The 23,503-nt window shown below is 37.6% G+C and overlaps 2 protein-coding genes across 2 annotated transcripts; both read right to left on the bottom strand.

Moving 5' to 3' along the window:
• Nucleotides 1-6,047: 6,047 nt before the first annotated feature.
• Nucleotides 6,048-10,188, bottom strand: six1a (SIX homeobox 1a). Its single transcript, XM_052571939.1, has 2 exons — nucleotides 9,310-10,188; nucleotides 6,048-8,496 (listed from the first exon to the last, which is right to left on the bottom strand). The coding sequence occupies exons 1-2, from the start codon at nucleotides 9,867-9,869 to the stop codon at nucleotides 8,205-8,207; spliced, it is 852 nt and encodes a 283-aa protein (XP_052427899.1). The 5' UTR covers nucleotides 9,870-10,188; the 3' UTR covers nucleotides 6,048-8,204.
• A 5,868-nt stretch (nucleotides 10,189-16,056) lies between these two features.
• Nucleotides 16,057-23,440, bottom strand: LOC127970215 (homeobox protein SIX4-like). Its single transcript, XM_052572571.1, has 3 exons — nucleotides 22,490-23,440; nucleotides 19,139-19,776; nucleotides 16,057-18,450 (listed from the first exon to the last, which is right to left on the bottom strand). The coding sequence occupies exons 1-3, from the start codon at nucleotides 23,269-23,271 to the stop codon at nucleotides 17,975-17,977; spliced, it is 1,896 nt and encodes a 631-aa protein (XP_052428531.1). The 5' UTR covers nucleotides 23,272-23,440; the 3' UTR covers nucleotides 16,057-17,974.
• Between the last annotated feature and the right edge of the window lie 63 nt (nucleotides 23,441-23,503).

The raw sequence follows: 23,503 nt of genomic DNA, 5'->3' as shown, positions 1-23,503 counted from the left end.
GAAAGGAGCACGGCTTTATTTAAACACTGGATAGAGAATGGTGGAAAATTTCCGTTTCTTTTGAGCGCTGGGGAGTGCAGGGTGGGACGATGAAAAAGTCTTTTTTAGCAGTCAATAAGGTTGTCAAATTGGTCAACGGTAATCAGCACTAATGACGAGTTGGAGAGGGCCGAGCTGACAAAGAAGCACCCCGCCTTCCCCTCCCCAAAGCCTCAGCATGAAAACTCTCTGCCAGGGTTGCCAGAGGTATACAGAAATCCAAACTTTTTTTTCATTTGTGTGAGTGTGTGGCGTTCTGGGACATTTATTTGAGGAGTTCGCTGTCTACATATATGGTTCTACAGATAATAATAAAAAGTTAAGATGCCTAACGTTTACATCACGAATAGATTCCTTTTGATGCGACAAAGTGCGTGAGAATTAAGTTACTCGGGAAATAAAAACTGAATTCCTTTATCATTTTGCAAATTGATAGAAAATGCTCAAATAAGCCTTAAAATACACTATTTAAAACGAGGTTAAATTAAGTATGGGATTGAAAAGGATGTGTATACTCATACATTCGTATACCTATTATTGCAGAAGGGATGGTTATAAAAAAATGCTTCTAAATTCCTCTCAGTTAAAGACGATTTCTCCAGTATTTGCATTTGTTTTGTGTAAAGAGCTGTGAAAAGAGCATCACAATTTGCAACTGCACTTTTTAAAAATCAAAACAATACAGACAAATTTGACAGTGCATGTTAACACCATGTGTACTTCAAGCTAACAGCAAACATCTGTTGCAAAAAATAAAAATTTAATAAAAACATACACACCAGAAACAAGCTTCTCCCTGGAGAACTTGAACTAGCTAAGTATCCTTTTTGCTTTTATATGCAAATGTGATCTGAAAACTTTTACACTAATATGGTAATCACGACATGGATCAGTCGCTTCTACTTGTATTTTCTACTTGTGATTTCACCAAGTACAACATGTTCCTGGATCAACATCCTTGTTGATCTTTGAACAACATTCCAATCAACCAATCAGAATAGAGATATAACTTTTCAGGAAATATCTGTTTTAGGCTTACTATCAGGGTAAGGTATCAGGGTTAGGTGCATAATTTTGGGAATACATTACGGGTAGGGTTAGGTTTAGGGATAGGGATTGGGTTAAGTCTATATTTCTGGACATTAATGTTGATCCAGGAACATGTCTTACCTGGCAAAATCACAGTGACCTATTATTCCCATAAATTCAAATCAGCATGCAAACAATATTTACACAGGATATTTTTCTTTTGGCTTTTGACTGCGACCTCTGGTGGTCAAATGTGGCGTGGCATGACGCTCAGTTCTGTGGCCTTTTTACCTGGACAGATGTCTCCATCATATTAAAACAAAAACCGCAAATAAAGAATCATAACTCGGCTCTGTGAAAAGCCTATTGTGTAGGCTATAAACTACAAATGTGTGTTTATCTATTTAGCGTGGCGTCTTCAAAAGTCTGTTACAATACGAAGAAGAAGAAGAAGAAGAAAAATAAGTAGCCTAGTTCATTATTAAAGTGCCACAATACAAAGTTTACACATTTCTAATGAGAGAATATGACCTAGAGCGGAGAAAGCTGATTCATGGGCAAGTGTGTAAGTAACTTTATTGCACGGAAGAGTTGCGCCAAGAAATGATGCTGGCTTATTTATATTTGAGAGATAATTCGGCTATTTGAGGTAGCTATACAGACAAATAAAATAATGTTCTAAACCTACACGGACGTCAACAGACTTCAAAATCTTTTTAAGTCATTAACAGTATCGCACTCATTGAAAGAGGCGTCATTCAGCACCGTGGACAGCTACACGACAGGAACACACTTCTCGCCCATAATTAACACTTTTTTAGCCTTTCGTTCTATATTTTAATTTGAACGGCATTTTTACCATTTTAAATCTACTTCATGATCCTAAGCAAAGGTAAAGTCTGTTTTAAATAAAATTCTGACATAATCTACTCAACTTCACGTCATAACAAACATGTGAGACGTTCTATCTTCTTCTACTAAAGAAGATTTTGAGGAATGCTTCAGCTGTTTTTGATCATACGTATAGAAGCCAGCGGGCTCCAAAACAACACTGGACCATTACTGACATTCCTTGTATGTGAAAACCACCGATACATTTTACTAAAAATCCTCTTTTGTGTTCCATAGAAGCAAGTCACGAAAACTGTTTGAGTGAAACTATGCTTTTATGGCTAGGCTATATAATAAATCTCCATCAACATTTACTGTGAAATAAAAAGTAAATTTATTTTGAGTATGTATTATTCGGCCACTTTAAATCTTATTACTGAATCTAAGAATCACAATAGAAATGGAAATTACAGAAATATATATATATACATATATATACATACATATATATAAATATATATATATACATATATATATCTATATATATATATATATATATATATATATATATATATATATATATATATATATATATAATTTTTTTATTTTATTTTGTGTGTGTGTATGGGGGGGGGGGGGGTATAAAATAACAACTAAACAGTTTGAGATGAACAAATCATCGAAGTGGATTTTCACAAGTTTTTCACTTTGAAGTTTTTCCACCTCACACAAAGTTCCCTGAATATTTCCTAATTATATAGGCCAACTCATTTGAAGTTCGTAATGGCAAACAATGTAAGTTCAACTGTCTGTTTCTGGTCTGATCTTTACAGACATATCAGTCATAGTGTGTGGTCTTAGTTTGACTCAATTTCGACCGCGGCCTCTTACAAAAACAACAACCGTCCATAAAGAAAAGGAATGCGAATCGAAATCCATGTGCAATGATGGAGACCTTTATTAGAGACAAATACTTACATGATGTTTTGACAGATGGTTGTCGTCAGAAAAAATGTAGCAGACAAATAATGTCTCATAAGAGCGGTCAGAAGAAAACTAGCATGAGCGTTATTGAAAAGCGATAGTGAGCCAGTAATTGTGCTCGATCTGAAGCTTTGGTCTCGGATCTTGACAGCTTCTCAATACACTATTGTTTCTTAGGCAGGAGTGTTCTGGTTTTAACCGAACATGATTATCTCATCTCTTTCTCTCTTCCATTAACATGTCGATTAGCAGTATTTTTACTGAAGGAGCAATCCATCTGAACAAACCCAATGAAACAGGCACAATGCTGGCAACTCAAAAACACTTTAACTTAGGCTACATGATAACCTTCGTACATCCATGAGTTCTCATATAATCCTTCGGGTCAACTAAACTTATACACTATGTATAATGTGACAATAACAAAATATGTATTATTTTTGTTTAAAACATAGATAGTCTATGTTAAATAAATGCATAATCTAGGCCTACAATAGATGAAAAATGAATTGGTTTAGTAGATAAAGGCCTAGGCTAGCGCAGCTGGTACATATGGGTGTCTTACAAGCTAGTGGAGAAGTTTTATTTATGAGGAAATAAAGATGAGGCTCTAGACATAGACTCCTTGTCTTCTAGAAAATTCTATTTTATTCAACGTAAAGTATGTCGAAATATTGAGATCACTTCAGTGTCATTCAAATTACCTCGTTACTGAAATGAGTAGATGAGAGTGAGTTGACAAATGAAAGTAATGTTTTTATAATGTAATACCTGGTATCAGTCACTAGGGGGAGACAAATATCAAATACACGCTCTTCTTGATATAGTAGTTCATATCAAGCCAGTCTACAGTTCATTCTCCAATATCACAACTTTTATGCGTTGCCATTAAAACACTTATACACAAATAGCATTTATAGAAATGTGTGTAACCTCTCTGTAATTGTTTGTGTGTTTGTTGTTTTGCGATCTCTTGTGGGTCTTGTTTTTCTATTATTGAAGCTACTCATAAAATTATCTTCTTTGCATTAATAATAGCCCTATTTCTCCCAAAGTCTTTATTAATTTGAGTATTCTAAAGATATATATTAACTTGTTTTATTTTTAACCTATAATCTGTTGTTTTCTGTGAAATAGAATAACACATTTCTAAACACTTGCTTGTTTTATAGTGTGTTTTATATAACATTACCACCAGAGGGCAGAAGAGACATGAGGTAAGTAACCCTGTAGCCACAGTAATTATGATTCTTTCCAGCTTCTGCTAATGAGATAATGAGTCAAGACCACAGAGTCAATGTGTTAGCAAAACAAAGTGTACAAGGCATGTGAGTGATTGACAAATAAGAGAAAATTGTTTGTGGATACTCTTAAATCCCCTCCTATTGTATCAGGAAAATAGATCAGTCTTCTCTGGAAGTCTCTTCGTTGAAATTTAGCATGTTGATGTTTAAATAAATTCACTGATAGACAATGGATCTTTAAGTTTGATAACTAGCTACAAAATCACAGAAATGTTTGCATAGCTAAAGAGTAAAATGAAAAGAGAAGATAAAGATGATAGAAGAGAGAGAAAATGGCCTGTTTGGGAAACTGTTTTGTGTAGTCTGTCCAATTCTCCTGCTGATATCTGGACTTTACTGGAGTTCCATAATCAATGTGAATCTAGATCACTGTGATCCAGGGAGACAAAAATTACCACTGGAATGTCAGCCAGCAGCAGCACACCAGAGAAACCTGGATTCGACTTCAAGATGAGGGTGTGTGTCTAAGGTTTTGGACTATATCACACTGATCTCATTGTAGCAATTATAACCCAAAAAGAGAATGCTCCAAGTCCCAATGAAAAACAGGAAGCTATCATATTTCTGTTTTCATTTCCTGAGTTATTTTTTTTTCTTTAATGGAGCCATCTAGAGTTTTATCCTGTTCTCTCTCTCCCTCTCTGGGGAGTGAAACTTTGGTTTAATGCTTCCAAGCCTGAAGGACCTGCCAAAATTAATTCAATTTTTTTTGTCGTTTGTTTAGTTTTTTTGGCAGGAATACATATTTTTAATGCAAATATGCTTTAAATAACTGATATTAATTACAATTAAAAAAGAAATGTATTTAGTGTTATTATCATTATAGTTGTTGTTATAAAATATTTAATACTTATTTATTTGACAAAACTAAAGTGCATACAAAAAATAAAATAGCTATAGATAATAAAATAGAATGTACAAATACAAAAATATTTTTCCAAAATATACGGCTATAAATATATACACACAGTATATATATATATATATATATATATATATATATATATATATATATATATATATATATATATATATATAGTATAAGAATTATCTTATCTCTGAGATGTGTGTGTATGTGTGTGTGTGTGTGTGTGCTCTTGTTTTTGTGACATATCAGGACACAACTTTGTATAATGACATGGGTATGACACAGGTAGTACAAGGAGAGGGTGACTTATGAGGACATAACCCATGCCCCCATTTTTCTAAACGCTTATAAATCATACACATGAGTGTATGTATAATCATGAGTTGTTGTTTTTTTGAGAAAGTAAAAATGCACAAAGTTTCCTGTGAGGGTTCGGTTTATGGGTAGGGTTGGTGAAGGGCGATAGAATATACAGTCTGTACAGTATAAAAATCATTACGCCTATGGGATGTCCCCACTTTTCACAAAAACAAACGTGTGTGTGTGTGTGTGTGTGTCCTACTAAAGTACTGTAAGTGAGAAATGGCTGCTTCAGTTTCAGTGACCTTCAGAAAAGTGGATTTCAAAATTGATGTATCGCTCATATCCCTTTCCCACAAACACATGTTAGTCTTTGTCGGGGGTCTGGCTGCTTGAAGTGTTGTTAGGTCCATGCATCATTGGTAACTGAATCCCTCTCTTTCTAGCTCTCTTGAGACTCACTTTAAAAGCTCCTTCAGAGACCCCCCCCCAAGCCTCCCAAAGGAAAAAAAAAACATTTAAGGGTCACTTTCCTTAAGAGTTCTGGATGAGTGACTACCTGTGCAGGTGAAGCTATATGACAAACAGATTCTATAGTGTGTGAGATTGACTGTCACTTTGAACAAGTGGCAAACTAGAAGTATTTCACTGCATTTTGTCCGTGTCAAAGAATGGAAGCAGCACTTCTGACATCAGAATCTAATCAATACTCTCTATATAGTCTCATATTTATTTATTTATTTTACCGTACATGGCAAAATAAACAGAACTCTTTTTTTTTCTAATTAAAAAATTGCACTTTTTAAAATTTCTAACATTTAATGTACTGACGTCAACCAATCTTTGGAGATTTATTGTGTAATTATGTAAGGATGCTTTTAGCTTATGTTTTCCCTTAAAGAAACTTCAGCGTGGAAGCATAAACAAAAAGACATTTAATAATGACACTTTGTTTGGTGTTTGATTATCATGAAAAATGAAAGTCTGATTCATAGCTTTTTTAAACTTCTGCTCTGTTACCAAACTATGTCCACCAGTTGGCTGAGAAAACAGTATCAAAAGGAACTTTTTTTCTGTTTGGATTTCTCAGTTTCTTTGTATAAACTACCAATATGAGGATAGCAGATGTAAGGAATGTTTATATGTGCAAAATATAATTAGACTGTTGATTAAAACCACAGCTGACACACATGCCCATGGCCTTATTGGTAGAAGAATTCTGGCTTCCAGTCAGGCACGATATGATATTTATTACCAATGTTAAAGATATTTAGAAAAACATTGCCTGCATTGTTAAAAGTGACAATGCATATTGAATATGCTTTTTCAAATCTAGATAGATAGACAGACTTGAAGGTAAATTTCCCTGAAGGTAAATATCTGTTGTGCGCACCCTGTGTCTTGAGGCTGGGTGTCCACCTCATTCCTGCAATCAAGCCCCTCTAAACCCAGAGAATGGTTCTAATTAGGGTCCGGAAACCCTCTGCGCTCTCTGTTCAAAACCATTTACACTGACACGGGACTATCGACATAAAAGAGACAGAAAGAGGCGAATTCACACTGCAGAATGTTCCAGAAATTTTGGTTTTGATATGCGGAGCTGGAAATGTGTTGTCTATATAATTTTTCTCTCTTAAAAATTTCAACAAATGTGCGACAAAATAGATTTTTAATCTTTAGTTTGTCCAATTTCTCTAAAATTTGTGTTGTTGTCAGCGTCTGGAGTTTTTACTAAATTAGAAACACAAGTTCACAATTGTTTCAAATGGGGTTGACAATGTTTTGTAGTCATTTTGGTGGACGCGGCGTTTTGGGTGGAGGGTCTTTAAAGCCGCTCTTGCGAATCGTGTCAATTTCCAGTGGCCCAGAACTGACAGAACACACAGAAAAAACGAGCAATACTCCCCCCTTCCCCTCTCTCTCCATTCTCTCTCGTTTTTGTTAAGTCCGACAGCGTAATGAAGTAATATATGTTTATCAAACCTAAATGTTACAAGGCTTAAAGTGACTCAATGTGCCCGGTTTTTGACCTTTTTTAATTTTTGTTTTACTGAATGACGGTCAAAAAGTCAGACTCGGCCCTGCACGCTGTCTGGCGCCTCTTGGCGTCTCTCTGCCCTCTGCAAAAGGACCATTTTTTCTTGTTGACTTTTCAGGCGTTCTCATTTTTCACGCGCTCATGGCCTCTTCCGGCTCGGACGTGTCACGTGGATTGACATATTTTATTATTTTGAGCCTTTGCGTTTATTTATTGTAGTTTCCTGATTTTCTTTATTTTTGATTAAAAGGCTTTTCCAAGTCAAAGACAAATGCTCAAAACGTTGACTTGACTTAAACTGTGGACAATGCATGAAAAAAAATGTTGGAGAGCCTCTGTTTTCAAATATAGGCCTACAAATAAAATTAAGTGATATATATAAACTACATAAAAAAGAACGAAACAAAGTTTCCACATCCATAGAGTTTAGTTTAAGATGTCTGAAGCCAATGGTTTCTCATTAAAAACCCTTGCTATTCGTACCGTCCAATACAGAACAATTTCTATAAATTAATCTTTGAGTAAAACATCATAAATTATTAAAGGTTTATGTATCCAGCAATAATGTGAATATTCTTAAATATTGGCCTCACTAGTTTTAACATTTTTTCGCACTTAAGGGTCAGTTTCCAGTATACTCAAAATTCCCAAAACTCAGAGAAACTATTTAGATTTTCTCCCTTTTTCCTAATCGTTTGTAAAAGAATAGTTTACTTCAGCAAACGTCCTGTGCATCATGAGAATATGCGCGCTGTAAATATTGGTTATTTATTGTTTTAAGTCTTGTCGCTTAAAGTATGAACGAGACGTCCTAAGATCCTAAATCCACAAGGCTGGATGTTAGAGATCCTAACAGTGAATCCTGGATCTGATGCGGATGTCCTTGCATGCTATGCACCGAGTGCTGCGCACCGAGGCCGGGCATTGGGTATGCGGAAGCCCCTGGATTGTTCATGTTCCCTTGCAGTAGAAGCACGGAGTGGTGCTCGGGGCTCTGCGGCGGAGAGAACTCATCCTCCGAGCTGGACATGAGCGACTTCACTCCGTCGAGCGGAGACCGCTGGCTCTGCTTACAGCCAACGCCGTTGTTCTCGCTGTTTTCTCTGTTGGGTGAATATTACATTATTAACATATCAAATATAATTGACATGTTACAGGCCTAGAATTAGGCTACATAGTAGCCTATTGGAAAGTGTATTTAATAGGCGTGTTATGGTTTCAAAATAGTTGAATCCTAAAATAATTATTAGCTAAAGAAAAAACCTTATCTTGAAGTTTGCTTTGTTTTGAAAAAAAAAAAAAATCAAACTGTTCACGCATCAGTGTACCTCGTCTTTATGTCAACATGACTGAAAAGATAACTGTCGTCACAGATTTACGATAGACGATTTCAGAGAATATGATTCAATGTAAACCATTAGGCCTATTTATATGAACTCTAACATTTAAAATCTGTAGGTTATTTAAGTGATATGAATACAGGCCTAGATAAATTTTCACTGCAATAAGAATTATTTCTCGTATTCTGCTTGTTTCGTTCTTTAGAACAAAAAGAAACTTCTTTTAAAATCCTAAACGAATTATAAAAATAAAAATAACTAGGCAATATATAAAGTATTAAATAACAAATTATACATTTAAACAGGGTAACTTGATGTTGGTTTAGATTTGAGTTTGCAGTTAAATTTGAGTGTCAATATAATATATAATATAATATAATATTCCTGATATAACATTAAATTCCTCAAATAGGCTATTGTTGTTCTCTCTACAAGTGACTGCAATAATCAACGCTACATTTTCGCGTTATTTTATTATTATTATTTTTTAAACGTTTATTTCTTTTACCTCAGTTCACTCTCAAAAACGGTAGGCCTGTGATTACTGTATAATTTTTATATGTATTTATATCTCACCTCTCTTTTGCCTCAGCTGCCCGGTCTCTCTGCCTCCTGTTTTTAAACCAGTTGCTGACCTGTGTGGTGGTCAGTCCCGTTGCCTCCGCCAGCTCCCGCTTCTCCCGTGGAGATGGATAGGGATTGTGCGTGTACCATTCACGCAGCACGCCCCGAGACTTCTCCTTAAAGCAGTAACTGGTCTCCTCGCCGTCCCAGATCGTACGGGGCAAAGGAAATTTCCTGCGCACGCGGTATTTGCCCACAGCGCCCAGCGGGCGGCCCCGCAACTTTTCCGCCTCCACGTAGTGCGCCTTCAGCCACAGCTGCTGCAGCTTTGGGTGGTTGTGCGCGGAGAACTGGTGGCTCTCCAGGATCTTGTAGAGCTCACGGAAGTTTCCCCGGTGGAAGGCCACCACGGCCTTCGCTTTCAGCACAGATTCGTTCTTGTGGAGGTGATCACAGGCTGGCAGGGACCAAATGAAACGTCCGAGCCTCTCCAGGTTTCCACCCTGCTGCAGCACCTCGCATACGCACGCGACCTGCTCCTGCGTAAAGCCGAAAGAGGGCAAGATTGACATTGCGGCCCGGTGCAATCCACCACGTAATACCCTCCTATTTCAAAGCTCTGTAGGTATTCCTCTTAAATGAGTCCTCGGACAAAAATCCCCTTGCCGAGTTTATCTCTTGCTGCAGCTCCAATTTTGATAGCCGCCTTTTTATCCGGATGTCACCCTCCGGGGTTGCACACGTGAGATTCGGATGCGGTGTGTCCTTATGGATATATGACAGAGAAACCCAGCACAGCGTCATTCCGTGATTAGCTCACCCCAGTCTGTTCTGAAACCGGCCAGCAGAGCAGAACTGCATCTACAGATCCGCTCCGTTTCCTCCCCGGAGGGAGGACGTCAAGGCCTGAAACTGGATACCTTGAACACACACACACACACACACACACACACACACACACAACATGTTCACTCACACTGCAGTTGATAGGCTACTAATCAATTATTAAATTATCACAAGCACCTCCACAACCTTGCATGCAGAATCTATCGTCTCCCGTTTTTCTTAATATGACAGTTTAGATACTTCAAATAAGCTATTTATTTTGTACTACTGCTTTAAGTTAAATAAATGCGTTCTAAATTAATATGTAGCATATACTTTGATTTATAATCACCCCTGTGTCTCTTAATTAGGTGGCATTTTCACAGCTTGTTAATTGTGTTAAAGTTTGATGCTGGGTTTAAGAGTCAAATATGCTGAAAGGGAGATGCAGAAAAACATACGGTACTGAATATTTATTATGTAATTTAGTCACACATCTAAAAAAACAAATTATCTAATAAATTGTTTTTGACTTCGTTTTACTAATTAAAAAATTACACAAGCAGCAATACCTATAATTATTCATAAATGTGCAAATACATATGCTCTTCTGTCAGTTGAACTTACTGAAGTCATTGGTTTTAAGAGAGAATAACCTTCTGGATCTAATGATTCCGTCTTATATCGACATGAATTCGACTTCATTTCAGTTATGTGATGTCTGGTGTAGATAGCTAATAGTTATATTTTTTTATCTATCTATTATATAGCCAAGACCTACTCTCTTAATAATGTCTCAGAAAAGTAAAATGATTTCCTGTAAGAACCTTATTATTTAATCTCCAAAGAACCATAAACAATCTTAAGATTACTTGTTTATTTTTTTGCTGAACAATCCACTGAGTAACCATAATTTTTACCGTGTATACAGTGTTCTAACTTTAAAATAAATTTATATAGTTGAAAACGCCCCTCCGTTGGAGCACTTGGTCCGTGTGGTTTTGTATGCTGGGTCTGAAACACTAAACCGATCCATTAGCGAATAACTTGTGAGCTTGACGAGCTCTTATTCTAGGTCACAGCTCTTTATCTCTGAAGATATCCGTAACATGACACCGGGAAATCCATCTGGCCCGCCTGAGGTTATTTTATTTTTTGGAAAAATATTCCCCCTAATTCTTCCCTATACATTTTAGGACGGTGTGGGGATTTTGGACTTTGAATATTCCCTAATGCTAATTAATATCTGTGTAATCTTTAATTGTCCTCTCGACACCTGTAAAAACAATCAATCGTGATCTGTCAGGGGGCGTTTGTCAGCGCCCCTTCCTTATCCTTAATGGTTTATTAATGCCATTGAACAAAAATGGTTTACTCAGCAAGCAGATGTTAACTGCATTTTAGGATAATCTACTTAATCTACATATTCTACCAGAATCAGAATTGTAAATAATCTGTATATCTGATCATCTGATGAAAACTCAAAAGTATGTATTATTTTTGTAACGTCACACTTCACAAACAGCTAAATTAATCACAAAATAATGTAAGGTTTATCTATTAATTGCTTTTATAATTGCATAGTGTAATGTTAACTGTGACCCATTTAGGTATTTGGTGCTAATTCTAGTCATGTTGTGAACAAATGAATTCTAATATTTTTAACAAATTTGTGCCTAAAACTATCTCTACTGTCCTGAACAGATCATGGGCCAATGGCAGCTCATGTTACGGTAGTACGTTTAGCAACAATGCACCCCCTCCATCCCACACCAGATCCTGTACCAGCCCCCAGCACGGCGGCGGCGTGCCCGCTCTTAGATCATGATCATTTCAAGATGTTCTGGACCAACAGAAGCGCGCGCGCTCATACGCAAAGCACGGCCTCGAGGTTACCAATGGGCTTTACTTTGTTGATGCAGGGTGAGGACACACACACACACACATACACTCACAACATCCTAATAAGTGCAACATAAATGTCACCGTATTTCATGTTTAGTAGTCCGCGCTCCACCACTGTGAAGGTGTAAACTGTTTTCTTTTCACTGAGTGTGTGTTTATGAGTTTTCTGTGAGGTGTAAATGAAAGACTAAGCGGAGGAGAATCCACTGCTAATTAGACGTTGTTGCAGCCGAGAGAGAGCAAAAACTATTACGCGTTCCAGTTTTAGTTGTAAAATAATATTGACTATAATGGAGCTGTTATTTTATTTTTCATTTCAGCAACATACATATTTTTTCAGTTAGCATTGGATTTGTTTTAATGCATTTTAAACATGATTTGGCTGCATTTGTTTTGGTTTTAGGCCTGTATTTAGATGCTGGGGCGTAGCAACAGTTTTGACCGACTGGGGCTCCTAATTAGATGTCAAAAAGTCATACTTTCTATAGGCCTTGAATTAACGTCGAAACGTTAAAAACAGATTGTAGTTTATTCTTTATTATCATTTCACATAAACTGAGATGAGATTGTATGTTTGCAAAATATACGAAAATAACAATACAGCCTATGCTAACAGAATTGTTACACTAAAATGGAAAACTTTACATTTAGCTGTTGATTTAAAGTTTTAAGGAAAATCTGTCACAACCTTCAATGATAATTTCAGTGCACATTTTTGCACTTTGAATTTAATTACCGATGAGAATAGAATGTATAGTAATAGAAATAAGGATGGAAACAAAATTGTTGTTGTGGCGATGATAACATTTCACAGTCAGTCTCCGTTGTCTTAAAATAATTCTGTCTTAAAACAGGCTTGAGTCATTAAAGGATTCTAAAAAAAAAAAAAAAAATCGATAAGAGATATTTGAAACTAAATACGAGATATTTATAATTATCGATTTACACATCCTACTATTGTAAGATTATAATTAGAAAGAAAGAAAATAATTATAAGTATTAATAATATAGTATTCATATATTTATATCATAAGTATCAATAACATTGATAATAATAATAATAATGATAATTAATATTCAGCTAATTTTCATGTTATTTAAAAAGGAACAATAACAATAATTCTCTCTCTCTCTCTCTCTAGCTTATAAATTACTTGCAAAAAAATAAATAAAAAACAAGCCTGGTAGTTTGGCAATCTGCAGACTCAAAGTGTCATATTTTTGTACTACAGGAAGAGGGCGCCAGTCAGACAGTGACATATATGTATAATCTATTTCATACTCTTTGTTCGGTTAAAGTTCCGTAATTCTGTCTTGTTCTTATGTTCTTCTATGCAGTGCATATGTTGTTTCAGCTCAGAATCTGGCACAAGAAGATAAAATGCCACCAAATTAATTAAAGAGTGTCTGTCCTGCAGTCTTACAAAGTAGTGTGTGGCCTGTAAGAAATAATGAAAAAAGAAAAAGAAAAACACCAGTTGAGCTCTCTCCCTCTGTGGTCCAATTTCACCAGGGGGCATAGATTAACCCCATGTATGTGTGTGTGTTTCACTAAAATCCTTGCATATTCTCTTAATTTTAACTTGTGCCATTTACTTACACAAACACACATTTAGCTGATAACATACTTTACACTTTCACTGTTTTATTCAAATAAAAGTTACTCCAGACTACCCCTACCCCTAAAATAAATGCTTTCCATCCTTTTGAATTTTCCCCAAATGAATCTGTATCTGTTTGCAGAAACACGTGTTTATCAATATCTGAAAAGTTCTACTGGCCTGTAACCGCACAAAACCTGTGCTTTATGCATGATAGAAATCACCTCTGTACCTCTCCTTCTCTCTCTCTAAGCAGGCATACCAAAGAAATTGTGTAAGACTGCTGAGGTCAAAGGTCAGTAAAGATGAATGACAGCTTCATATCCCAGAAGGCAGAGAATGAAAGTTTGATGAAACGTTTGCTATTATTTATGTTTATGGTAAGTCAGAATTCAAGTTCAACTTCTTATGTAGTTTAATGGCTTTTCTCCTGGAACTGATCTGTTCAGTGCAAACTTTAGACTTCAAACTGAGGAAAAATGCTTTAAATAAACATAAGTATTCACATTTGTCAGCAAGTATTTCTGACACTCTCCGTTTACATTTGACATTCCCACTTACAAATCTCACACAGTAGGTCTGGTTCATATACATCATCAAGACCTTACCAGTAAATGAAACACACACACACACACACACACACACATACATGCAGGTATGAAACACAGCTGAGGAGCAGCGTGTGCCCTTTGACCTCTCATTAGTGGGGGCGTGGGGGAAGGTTCAGGTTACAAATTCAGCTCTGTTTGCTATTCAGGGTTAAGTCCCCCTCCTTTCAAACCCCCAAAGGTGAGAGGTCATAGTTTTTAATAAGGCTCCGTTTGAGAGGTTCATATTTTTATTACAGCTTCTTATTGTTGCTCAGTGTGAGGTATGTTTGAGTGGTTTCGATCACCATCACATTTTTTATTTGCACATTGTTAATGAAAAATGTGACATAAAGCCATTGCTTGGAATCGAAATCAGCACATAATATAAATTCTTATCGACACTCTTCTCTCTCAAAGCGTTCTTTTTTCAAGTTGGTGTTATCTGATACCTGGCAACCGGGTCACCTAGGCTGTTCGGGGAAAAGGTGACAATGCTCTTCTTTCCTTTTCTCTCTCTTGTTCTATTGTCCTGTCCTGTTTTTCTCTATTTGGTGAAAGGAGTCATGAACGACAATGCTGAAAGACTCCCAGCAATAGTGCTGAGATGATGGTATATTCAGATTCGTTTGGCATCCAAACTAGTTCTCTCAGCTAAAGAGAAAAGCTTTGGGATCTGAAATTGCTTGGTTGGTTAGCTTGAGTTTTTGTGGTCTTAAGAAATAGTTCACCAAGAATTGAAAATTTGCTGAAAATGTACTCACCCTCAGGCCATCCAAGATGTCAGCGAGAACAGAAAACAGATTTGGAGAAATGTAGCACTTCATCACTTGTTCACAAATCGATCCTCCGAAGTGAATGAGTGCCGTCAGAATGAGAGTCAAACAGTGAATAAAAACATCACGATAATCCACAAGTAATCGATTATTTCACTTCTGTGACATGAAAAGTTGTTCGTTTGTAATAAATCCATCATTAAAACATTTTTAACTTCAAACCGTTGCTTTCAACTAAAACGAATCTTCTATTTATAGAGAAAAAGCCATATTGTCTGAATTAGGAGAGAAATCTGTGCAAACAGTTCTAAACAAATGTCAGTGGATTTTGATGTGAGAGGACAACAGGAGTTTGAGTTTTTCCACTGGAAGAAGTGTTATTGTGGATAATATTCTGGGATTTTCACCATAACGATTTAAAGTTAAAATGCTTAATGTATAATTTCTGGAATATTGTGATGTTTTTATCAACTTGCACTCTGGACTTGCATTCTGTGGCACCCATAGAATCTATTGTTAATGTAATGCTAAATTTCTCCAAATCTGTTCTGATGAAGAAATAAACTTGTCTACATTTTGAATGGGCTGAAGTAAAAGTACATTTTCAGGAAACATATATATTTTTTTTTAACCCTGTAGCATTTGAGATTCACACAATGCCTGTCAGTGGCATCTGTAACAGTCATTTACAAATGAGAGAGAATTTCTCTGTCTGTTTCTCTACCTCCTTCTGGACCCCCCCTAACAGGAGACGGCAGGGCCTCCAGAAATCGCCCTCCTGTTTATTTGAATTTAGAGTCTGAGACAAGAACAGCTTGCTAACAAGCTCCAGACCACCAGGCATGTGCAAACGATCACCGCTGATTTTCCAGCACCCGGCTTGGCCTTTCTGTATCAGGTCTCTGCTTCCCTCCCCTCCCTGGCTACTTAAATCTTTTTATTTGCATGTTTCCTGTCCGTCTGAATATTTAACATCCACTGCAGACATAACATGAAAACGCAAACAAATCTACGTCGAAAGTTTACAAGATCTCTCAGTCATGAATGAAATCACTCGAATGAGGCTGGTTTTCCAGTATAAATATTTAATGAATCACTTTTTGTGCTTCTTATTTATTTATTTTTTTTGTAGAAAAATACACAACTTTAACATTTTTGTTCATGCTAAAATATTATTCACAAGGCTGTTTTGCTTTTTGCTCATATATTTATAGCCATACGTTAGCTCATTTCAAACCTATATCCCTTTAATGTCTGATAATCCTGTAGGATACTTTTCATTCATTTCTAAAAGTCATTTCTCATTCCCAGAATGGTTGCATAGCTTTTGTCATAGAGTTAAATACTGCAGATGTCAAACCAGCACCAAACACCATTAAAGAAATTCCAGGCAACCTGAAGAACAACCGCACGTTGCAAGGAGGCACAAAAAACAAACTCAAAACCAAAAACTACTGGAACCAAAAACACACACTCTTCCATATACACACACATACAAACCACTCACATACACAATCATATAAAGTTATTTTTCTTATTGCTTGTTATTGCTTTTTAGGTAATTTTAGTTCTGACAGCAAATTCTCTTTGTGTGCTTGCAGGGATGGATCATTGTAAAACCCAGATGGTAAACTGAATCAAATCCTTTAGGAAAACAATTGCTTTCACTATTTTGAATGATCTGAAGGATTAAGTTACCCTAATTTCCTTCTGAAAACAGTTTGCATGTCAAATGAAACAAGTAGTTCTTAGCATTATTTTTATGCACAGATAATACCCTAAACTTTAACAGTCATACAACATCTGTTACAGCATCTGTGACAAGCATTTGATTACCATCCACCATTCTGACTCATCCCTTAATTTGTATAAGCAAACATTGTGTATTTGTATTTATATTTGAATTGTCTACAATACTAATTATTTGCCTATTAGTAATGCGATTGGAAGGCGATGATATGACCATGACAATGCCACCGAGATTGTCACAGATTTTGTATTTTTAATCTGCATGTGAATAAAGTGTGTCTGTGCATGTGTGTTTCCATGAGGAGGTGACCTTTAAGGTCTGACCCAGATGACACATGACCAGACGTCCACCTGTCTGATAAACTCAACTCTTCTTGGCAGAAACTAGCAGGTGACTCTCATAAAACACACACATGTCCACACTTCCCACTGTGAGAGGAAGAGAGATAGAGGGAGCGACTGAGAGAAAATGAGAGCCGTCTGGTATTTGTAGTTCAAAAATGCATGTAAACACTTAAATAAATATGAAATGATTGATGGAAGGGATTAGAGGAAATATGGAAAAAATATTCTTCTTATATACCAGGGGTTTTCAAACTTTTTGACTTCCAAATAATTATTCCCATAGCAAAGGAGACCATTCCTTAAATATAAAGGCAGCTTCATTCTACTGGGAAAATAAAAATATATTTAAATGTGTTTCAAATATTATCTGGAAAAAGATTTTATTATGATACTCTGTTTCCTGTTTCTACATATCAGTTTTGTTAGATGTAGAGAAACAAAGATTAAAATAATTAAAAACAATAAAATTAAACTTTTTTCAGCCAGAATGAAACAATAATAATGTCATGTATATGGACCTCCTAGCACTCTCTTGTGGACCTTTGGGAGGTCTCTGGACCCCAGTTTGAAAACCTCTGTTGTACTTATGGAGTATAGTTGAAAAGAAACCTGTGTGTGGAAATAGAGAGAAGGTGTGTGTGTGTGTGGGGGGGGGGGGGGGGGGGGCACTTTCAAAAGCTGTGTCCTCCAAATATGACTTTGCATAGATTCTCCAAACCAAACTGGAGTGAAACCAAGTGACAGATTCACCAAAATAATTTAACACTTAAAAAAACATAACATCAAAACTTTCAAAGGCTGAAAACAAAACAAAAAACCCTCAATCAATATTTCAAAATAATGCTGTGATTTTTGGTAAGAAGTATTTTACCTCTTTCTCCACTTAAATTCAAAGGTCAGTCATCTCTTCTATATGCACAGTTTTTAGTTTTGTCAGGTGTTTTTCCCCTTCATCCTCCATTTCTCTCATCTCACCCTTCGCCCCCTCTGAAACCGCACATAGGAAGTCTCCATTTAGGTTTGAGGTCATCTGGGCATCATGACCTCTGAACTCACCGGTAAGGTCCGTTTGGGCGAGTAAGGGTGCGCTCACTGTGAGAGTAGTGTAGTCTTGTTGGGTGGTTGCCATGGTTGTGTTAAGTGAGGTGGGGGAGCTGTGGGTGGGGTCATGACTGTAACCCAGGTGGTAAAGGTATCCACCATGATTCTCCATAGGTTCTTTCTTCACAGCAGACTGTGTGTGTACACGAACCAGGCTGTAGAGTGCTGTGCTGGGCTCAAGCGAGGTCAGCTGTAGCCTGTCCTGCTCCTCCACCTGGTTGTGGCACAGAGAGGCGGGAGCAGGAGAACTGCCATCAACAATGCCTAACATATGACAGAAAGAGGAATGAGAAATGACAGAATATGAGAGAGAGGACAAAGCTTTCAAACTTTTTGGTGGTATACAGATATTATAAGGATATACAGTTTATATTAAATTACTATTTGGTTTACGAGTTTCAAAAAAAGGGGGGAATTAAAAAAAATTGTGACTGACGATGCAAGGATGGATTAAATTAATCAAAAGTGACAGTAAAGGCTTTTATAATGTTACAAATGATTTATATTTCAAATAACACATCTATGTTAATCAAAGAATCCTAAAAAAATGATTTCCTGAACAGCTGATTTCAACTGTGATAATAATAAGAAATGTTTCTTGAGCAGCAAATCATCATATTAGAATGATATCTGAAGGATCATGTGACACTGAAGACGAGTAATGATGCTGAAAATCCAGCTTTGCCATTACATTAATGAATCACATTTTCAAATGTTTATAAATATTTTTTATATATAAAGAGTTATTTTATAATATGATTCCACAATATTACAGTTTTGCTGTATTTTTGATCAAATAAATGCAGCCTTGGTAAGCATAAAATACTTTTTTCAAAAAAATAAAAAATAAATAGTTTCTTTGACACTCATAACAAACACAACATGTGGTTTTCTCATCTTGCTCAAAGGATTGATGTAATCTTGTGAGTGATGTTTGATGAGACTCACTCACCTGATGAGGGTGAAGAAGATGATGAGAGTTGCAAGGAAGGAAGTACCACCTTGTTGCTGAGCAGCGAGGTCCCATTGCCTTCAGAAACCAAGTTGTAACCTACAAGCTGCAAGCCGTCAGATGGAGTCACGTTGAATGGCGAGCTAATAGATGTGGTCTGGTCCTGGACTGACACATCCTGCCTCACATTCTCTGCTTTCACCTCTATGTCTGTCCCATTCACAGTGCAGTGAAACGAGGTGTACGCAAGTGCAGGGTCTGCCGTTACTGGTTTATCCTCTCCTGCACCATCCATCTCCAGATCTGCTGCTGATCTGCAAGCCAGGGACTGGAGTCCCAAGTTCATGCCACTAAAGAGGACGTGTCCTGTGGTGGAGAGAAATGAAGGGGTGCCGTTGTGGAAAACAGAGGTGGGAGTGTTGACTGAGACTCCGTTAAAGATGACAGATGCTGGCGAGACAGAGTTCCTGCTGTCTGCACCCTGCTGGACGATGACCCCGGCCTCCAGAGCTCCAGAGCAGAGAGACACAACTGCATTACGCACGGTCCCATCACTGCAGGTTGACATCGGACACGGGGACAGAGACTCCTGACCTTTACTGCTCTCATCCTCCGTACTGTGATTTCCATCTGACTCACTGAGAGAATGTGAAAGAGAGATCAGAAACACTGAGTGTCTTCCTTTTTGTCTCCATCATACATTTTTGCTCATTATAACAGCTTTATGTTCTATATAGTTATTTAATCTTCTTAGCTACTTCAGTAATTTAGTAAATATTGTTAAAATCTTAGATTTCTATTTTATTTTATATTTTAACACTTGTTAATATTACATTGTACAATTTCATAATACACGTGACACAACTGAAATAATAAGATATGACAAATTGAAAATGTTTTGGTAATGCTAAATTGGCGCTAACAACGGCAAGGTCATGGGTTCGATTCAGGGAAAGCAAGAAATGTGAATGTGCACCTTGAAAGCAATAAAAGTCTCTTAGAAGAAAATCAACTGTTAAATGCATAAATGTGAATTGAACAATAAAACGTGCTGAGAGAGTACACCAAATCATAAATGCCTGAGTAATAAAACAACAATAAGAACAAAAACAACAACAACAACAAAAAACATAGGCCTACTGTATTTGCACCACTGGAAAATGAAAATATAAATGAAAGCAATTTGTTTATCTGTGGTCACTATGAAAATACAAAATAGAGATACTTGGACAATTGATCAAATTCATTTAGTATTTCTAAACTGTATGAAAAAGATCAAGGTGTCCATATACACTTCTATCCATTCTTTTAAACAGAACAGTCTAAATGTCTTTTAAAATAACTTGCCAAAAGATTATTTTTATTTTTATTGCATAATGGAATTAGTATTTTTTTTGACACTAATGTTGATGGTTTTAGGAATACTATATGCTGAACACTCTTGCCAATGAAGTACTCTGGAAGAAAGAGGTAGAATATTGAATTATTACTTTTCACTCCTCTGCATAACTGTACATGAGCGCGGACTGACGCAGCTGCAGGAAGATGTAGACGGGAGCGCGCGCACAGACAAATGGAGAGGTGAGTATCCACTTCACGCCGCGGGACCCCCTAGATTACAGCTTTCACGTGTCAGCGGTAACCCTGTCTATATTGCATAGACTCTTTTTACGCACGCACGCACACCATTTGGCGCAATGAGTCCTATTGCGACACAACCCCGCGAACACAGCATGACTTCACAAATGGTCAGCTTTATTTCCACAAGTGCCCCTCGCCAAACGGGACGGGCCGCCATTGACGAAAGGGTAAATTTAGCTGATATTTTAAAGTACAATACAGCGCGATTCATCCACTGACAATATTCCACAGTGCCTTCAGCTGTTCAAACATAACTTCGTTTAGAAGAGAGAGAAGGGCGCTTTTAGTGAATGACTGCAGCAGCTGTGTGTCTCCGACAGGACTTCCACAACTGTCGTATGTTAGTTTCCACAGCCAGCCAAAAGATTTCGGCATTTCAGTTTTTTTTTTTTTTTTTTTTTTGCGATAACGTCATTACGTTACGGGAGATTAAACTTTCTGTCTGTAGCCGACATGAGTTTTGGCAGTTGGGTCGCTTATTTAAACGCGCCTCGAGACCACTGCGTTTAGTTCTGTTACATTGTTTTAAATTTAAAAACATTTCAGTGTTGTTAAATTTTTATCCCATTATTATTACTATGATATAGTTCTGGGATTTAAATAAAAGTAATTTATTTATTTATTAAACAGTGATAATCTATTGAACATTATGAAAGGTAATAATGTATGTTAATTATATTAATAATAAAATGCTACTGATTTAACCTTTGTTAGAGGGGTTCCTGGCTGAAACTCTGAATGGGGGTCCTGAGTCTAAAAGTTCAAAACGCCTGACATGGCCTATTAATATCATCATATTTGCCACACCTCCACATTTGGCATTACAGAAAACCACATGATGTCCTCTATAAAAACAAATGCATGCATGTTCTGAACAATATTAGCAAAAACACATTGTCAAAGATTAGTTGTTAGGATAAGAATTGAAACTTTTTGGGGAATGTTATGGAGTGCAGGCACAGCTGTAGCCTATATTCAAAATTGCCTCATTCACATATAAAATATGTAATAAAATATTTGATGGATGACAAAGACATTCCTGATCAAGATACGTCAAGCATCGTGCGACATCGGATTTCTGTGAATGGAAAAAAAAATGCATGTGTTGGAGGAAGGTCACTTCCACCAGGTGCGCTGGAGCTTTGTTCACAAAGAGAAAAAACATTAAAGTGAATCCTGTTTTACCAGTGCATGTGTGTGTGTGAGTTAAATAGAGTGCTGAAGAGGAGGTTTTCTTATCCCCTCTGGCTAAAAAGAAAAGTAAATAGTTCGGAGTGATTTATGTGGTGGGGCGAACCTTACGCGTCAATGGATCCTGAGTAGCTATACTCACTCAAAAATAAACACACACATACACGAGGTGGTGACTCACGCGATACATTTTACGCACACGTTTGAATGCCCTTTAGATGCTGTCTTTTAAATTTTCGATCAAAGCATGTTTTTTTTCTATAATTTAAGATAATTAAGAATAAAGGAAAGATGTGTCTAATTGTAAAAATAATGGTAACAGCTCACACGCAGTGACAATCCACAAGCAGAAACCTTTTTTTATAAGCAATAATAAAATGCTAAGATCACTCAGAAAACTTTTCCTGAACTACTGTATCTCAGTCTTGTCAATAAACAAATTAAATCTCCTGACAAAGGTCTTAAGTTCATTCATTCATTGGAAAAATTTTGTGTTTGTGGCGTTCTAGTTTTGCTCACCTTTTGGACTGCGCCTCTGACGGGTTTCTGTCTCTCTGCCTTCTGTTTTTGAACCAGTTGCTGACCTGTGTGAGGGACAGTCCTGTGATCCTGGCCAGATTCCTTTTCTCGGCTGGGGACGGGTACCGGTTCTGCTTATAGAGTTCCTTTAGAGCATTCCTGGAGCGCTCTTTGAAGCAGTACACCGTCTCCTCTCCATCCCAGATGGTCCGGGGCAGGGGAAACTTCCGTCGCAGGCGATATTTATCCACTGCGCCCAGCGGTCTACCGCGGGCCTTCTCCGCCTCCGTGTACCGGGCTTTGTACCATAAGTCCTGGAGGGCAGAGTGGCACGAAGGGCTGAAGCTGTGGCTCTCCAAGATGCTGTAAAGCTCCTGGTAGCGCGCCTGATGGAAGGCCACCAGCGCCTGAGCGCGGAGGATACTCTCGTTACCGCGCAGTAAGTCGCTCTGCGGTAGAGACCACAGAAACCGGGCGAGTCGATCCACGTTGCCCCCCTGCTGAAGAGCCTCGCAAACACACGCAACCTGTTCTGGTGAAAAAGCCAAAGAGGTCGCAGCTTCCGCGGGTGAAGTGTGCGCAGACAAAGAGTCCATAGTGGGCATCTTGCGCTCCGGTGGAGAGGTCTGCCCGACGAGCATCCCGGTGGCCACCGGAGTGTCCAGAGTCAGGAGTTTGACGTGCCCCCGACTATCTGTGGAGCTCTCGAGAGGCTCCGTGTACTTCACATTTTCCTCTTTGATCTCGCCGGTCACTGTCACTTCACTGGAGGAAACAGACATTGTTTTTATTCTTCACCTATAGATTCCTTTAGTCCGTCACCCCGCCTCGTTTCTGCCCAAAGCCGATCAGGTTACCCGTGCGCCATGCGAGTGATATCGGGTGTCTTTGTAAGTGGATATCTTTCCCCTTTCGCTCCAGCAGCGTGACTTCTCAGCCCGATAGCTTGAGGGGGACACGCATGATTGGCTACACGAAATTTCGAAAGGGGCGGGGCGAACGCAGCTTCGAGGC

Source organism: Carassius gibelio, chromosome B13 (assembly GCF_023724105.1).
Source record: "Carassius gibelio isolate Cgi1373 ecotype wild population from Czech Republic chromosome B13, carGib1.2-hapl.c, whole genome shotgun sequence".
Lineage (NCBI taxonomy): Eukaryota > Metazoa > Chordata > Actinopteri > Cypriniformes > Cyprinidae > Carassius > Carassius gibelio.
Note: the sequence above shows the minus strand (reverse complement) of the source record. Positions and strands in the feature narration are given on the sequence as shown.

What these genes read in the sequence shown, in the direction of transcription:
- six1a (XM_052571939.1), bottom strand. Translation starts at nt 9,869, where the DNA reads ATGTCAATCTTGCCCTCTTTCGGCTTTACGCAGGAGCAGGTCGCGTGC. An exon ending in GCAGCTGAGGCAAAAGAGAG is followed by an intron (nt 8,497 to 9,309) that starts GTGAGATATAAA and finishes TTCACCCAACAG; the next exon opens with AGAAAACAGCGAGAACAACG.
- LOC127970215 (XM_052572571.1), bottom strand. Translation starts at nt 23,271, where the DNA reads ATGTCTGTTTCCTCCAGTGAAGTGACAGTGACCGGCGAGATCAAAGAG. An exon ending in TCAGAGGCGCAGTCCAAAAG is followed by an intron (nt 19,777 to 22,489) that starts GTGAGCAAAACT and finishes ACATTCTCTCAG; the next exon opens with TGAGTCAGATGGAAATCACA. An exon ending in ATCTTCTTCACCCTCATCAG is followed by an intron (nt 18,451 to 19,138) that starts GTGAGTGAGTCT and finishes GTCATATGTTAG; the next exon opens with GCATTGTTGATGGCAGTTCT.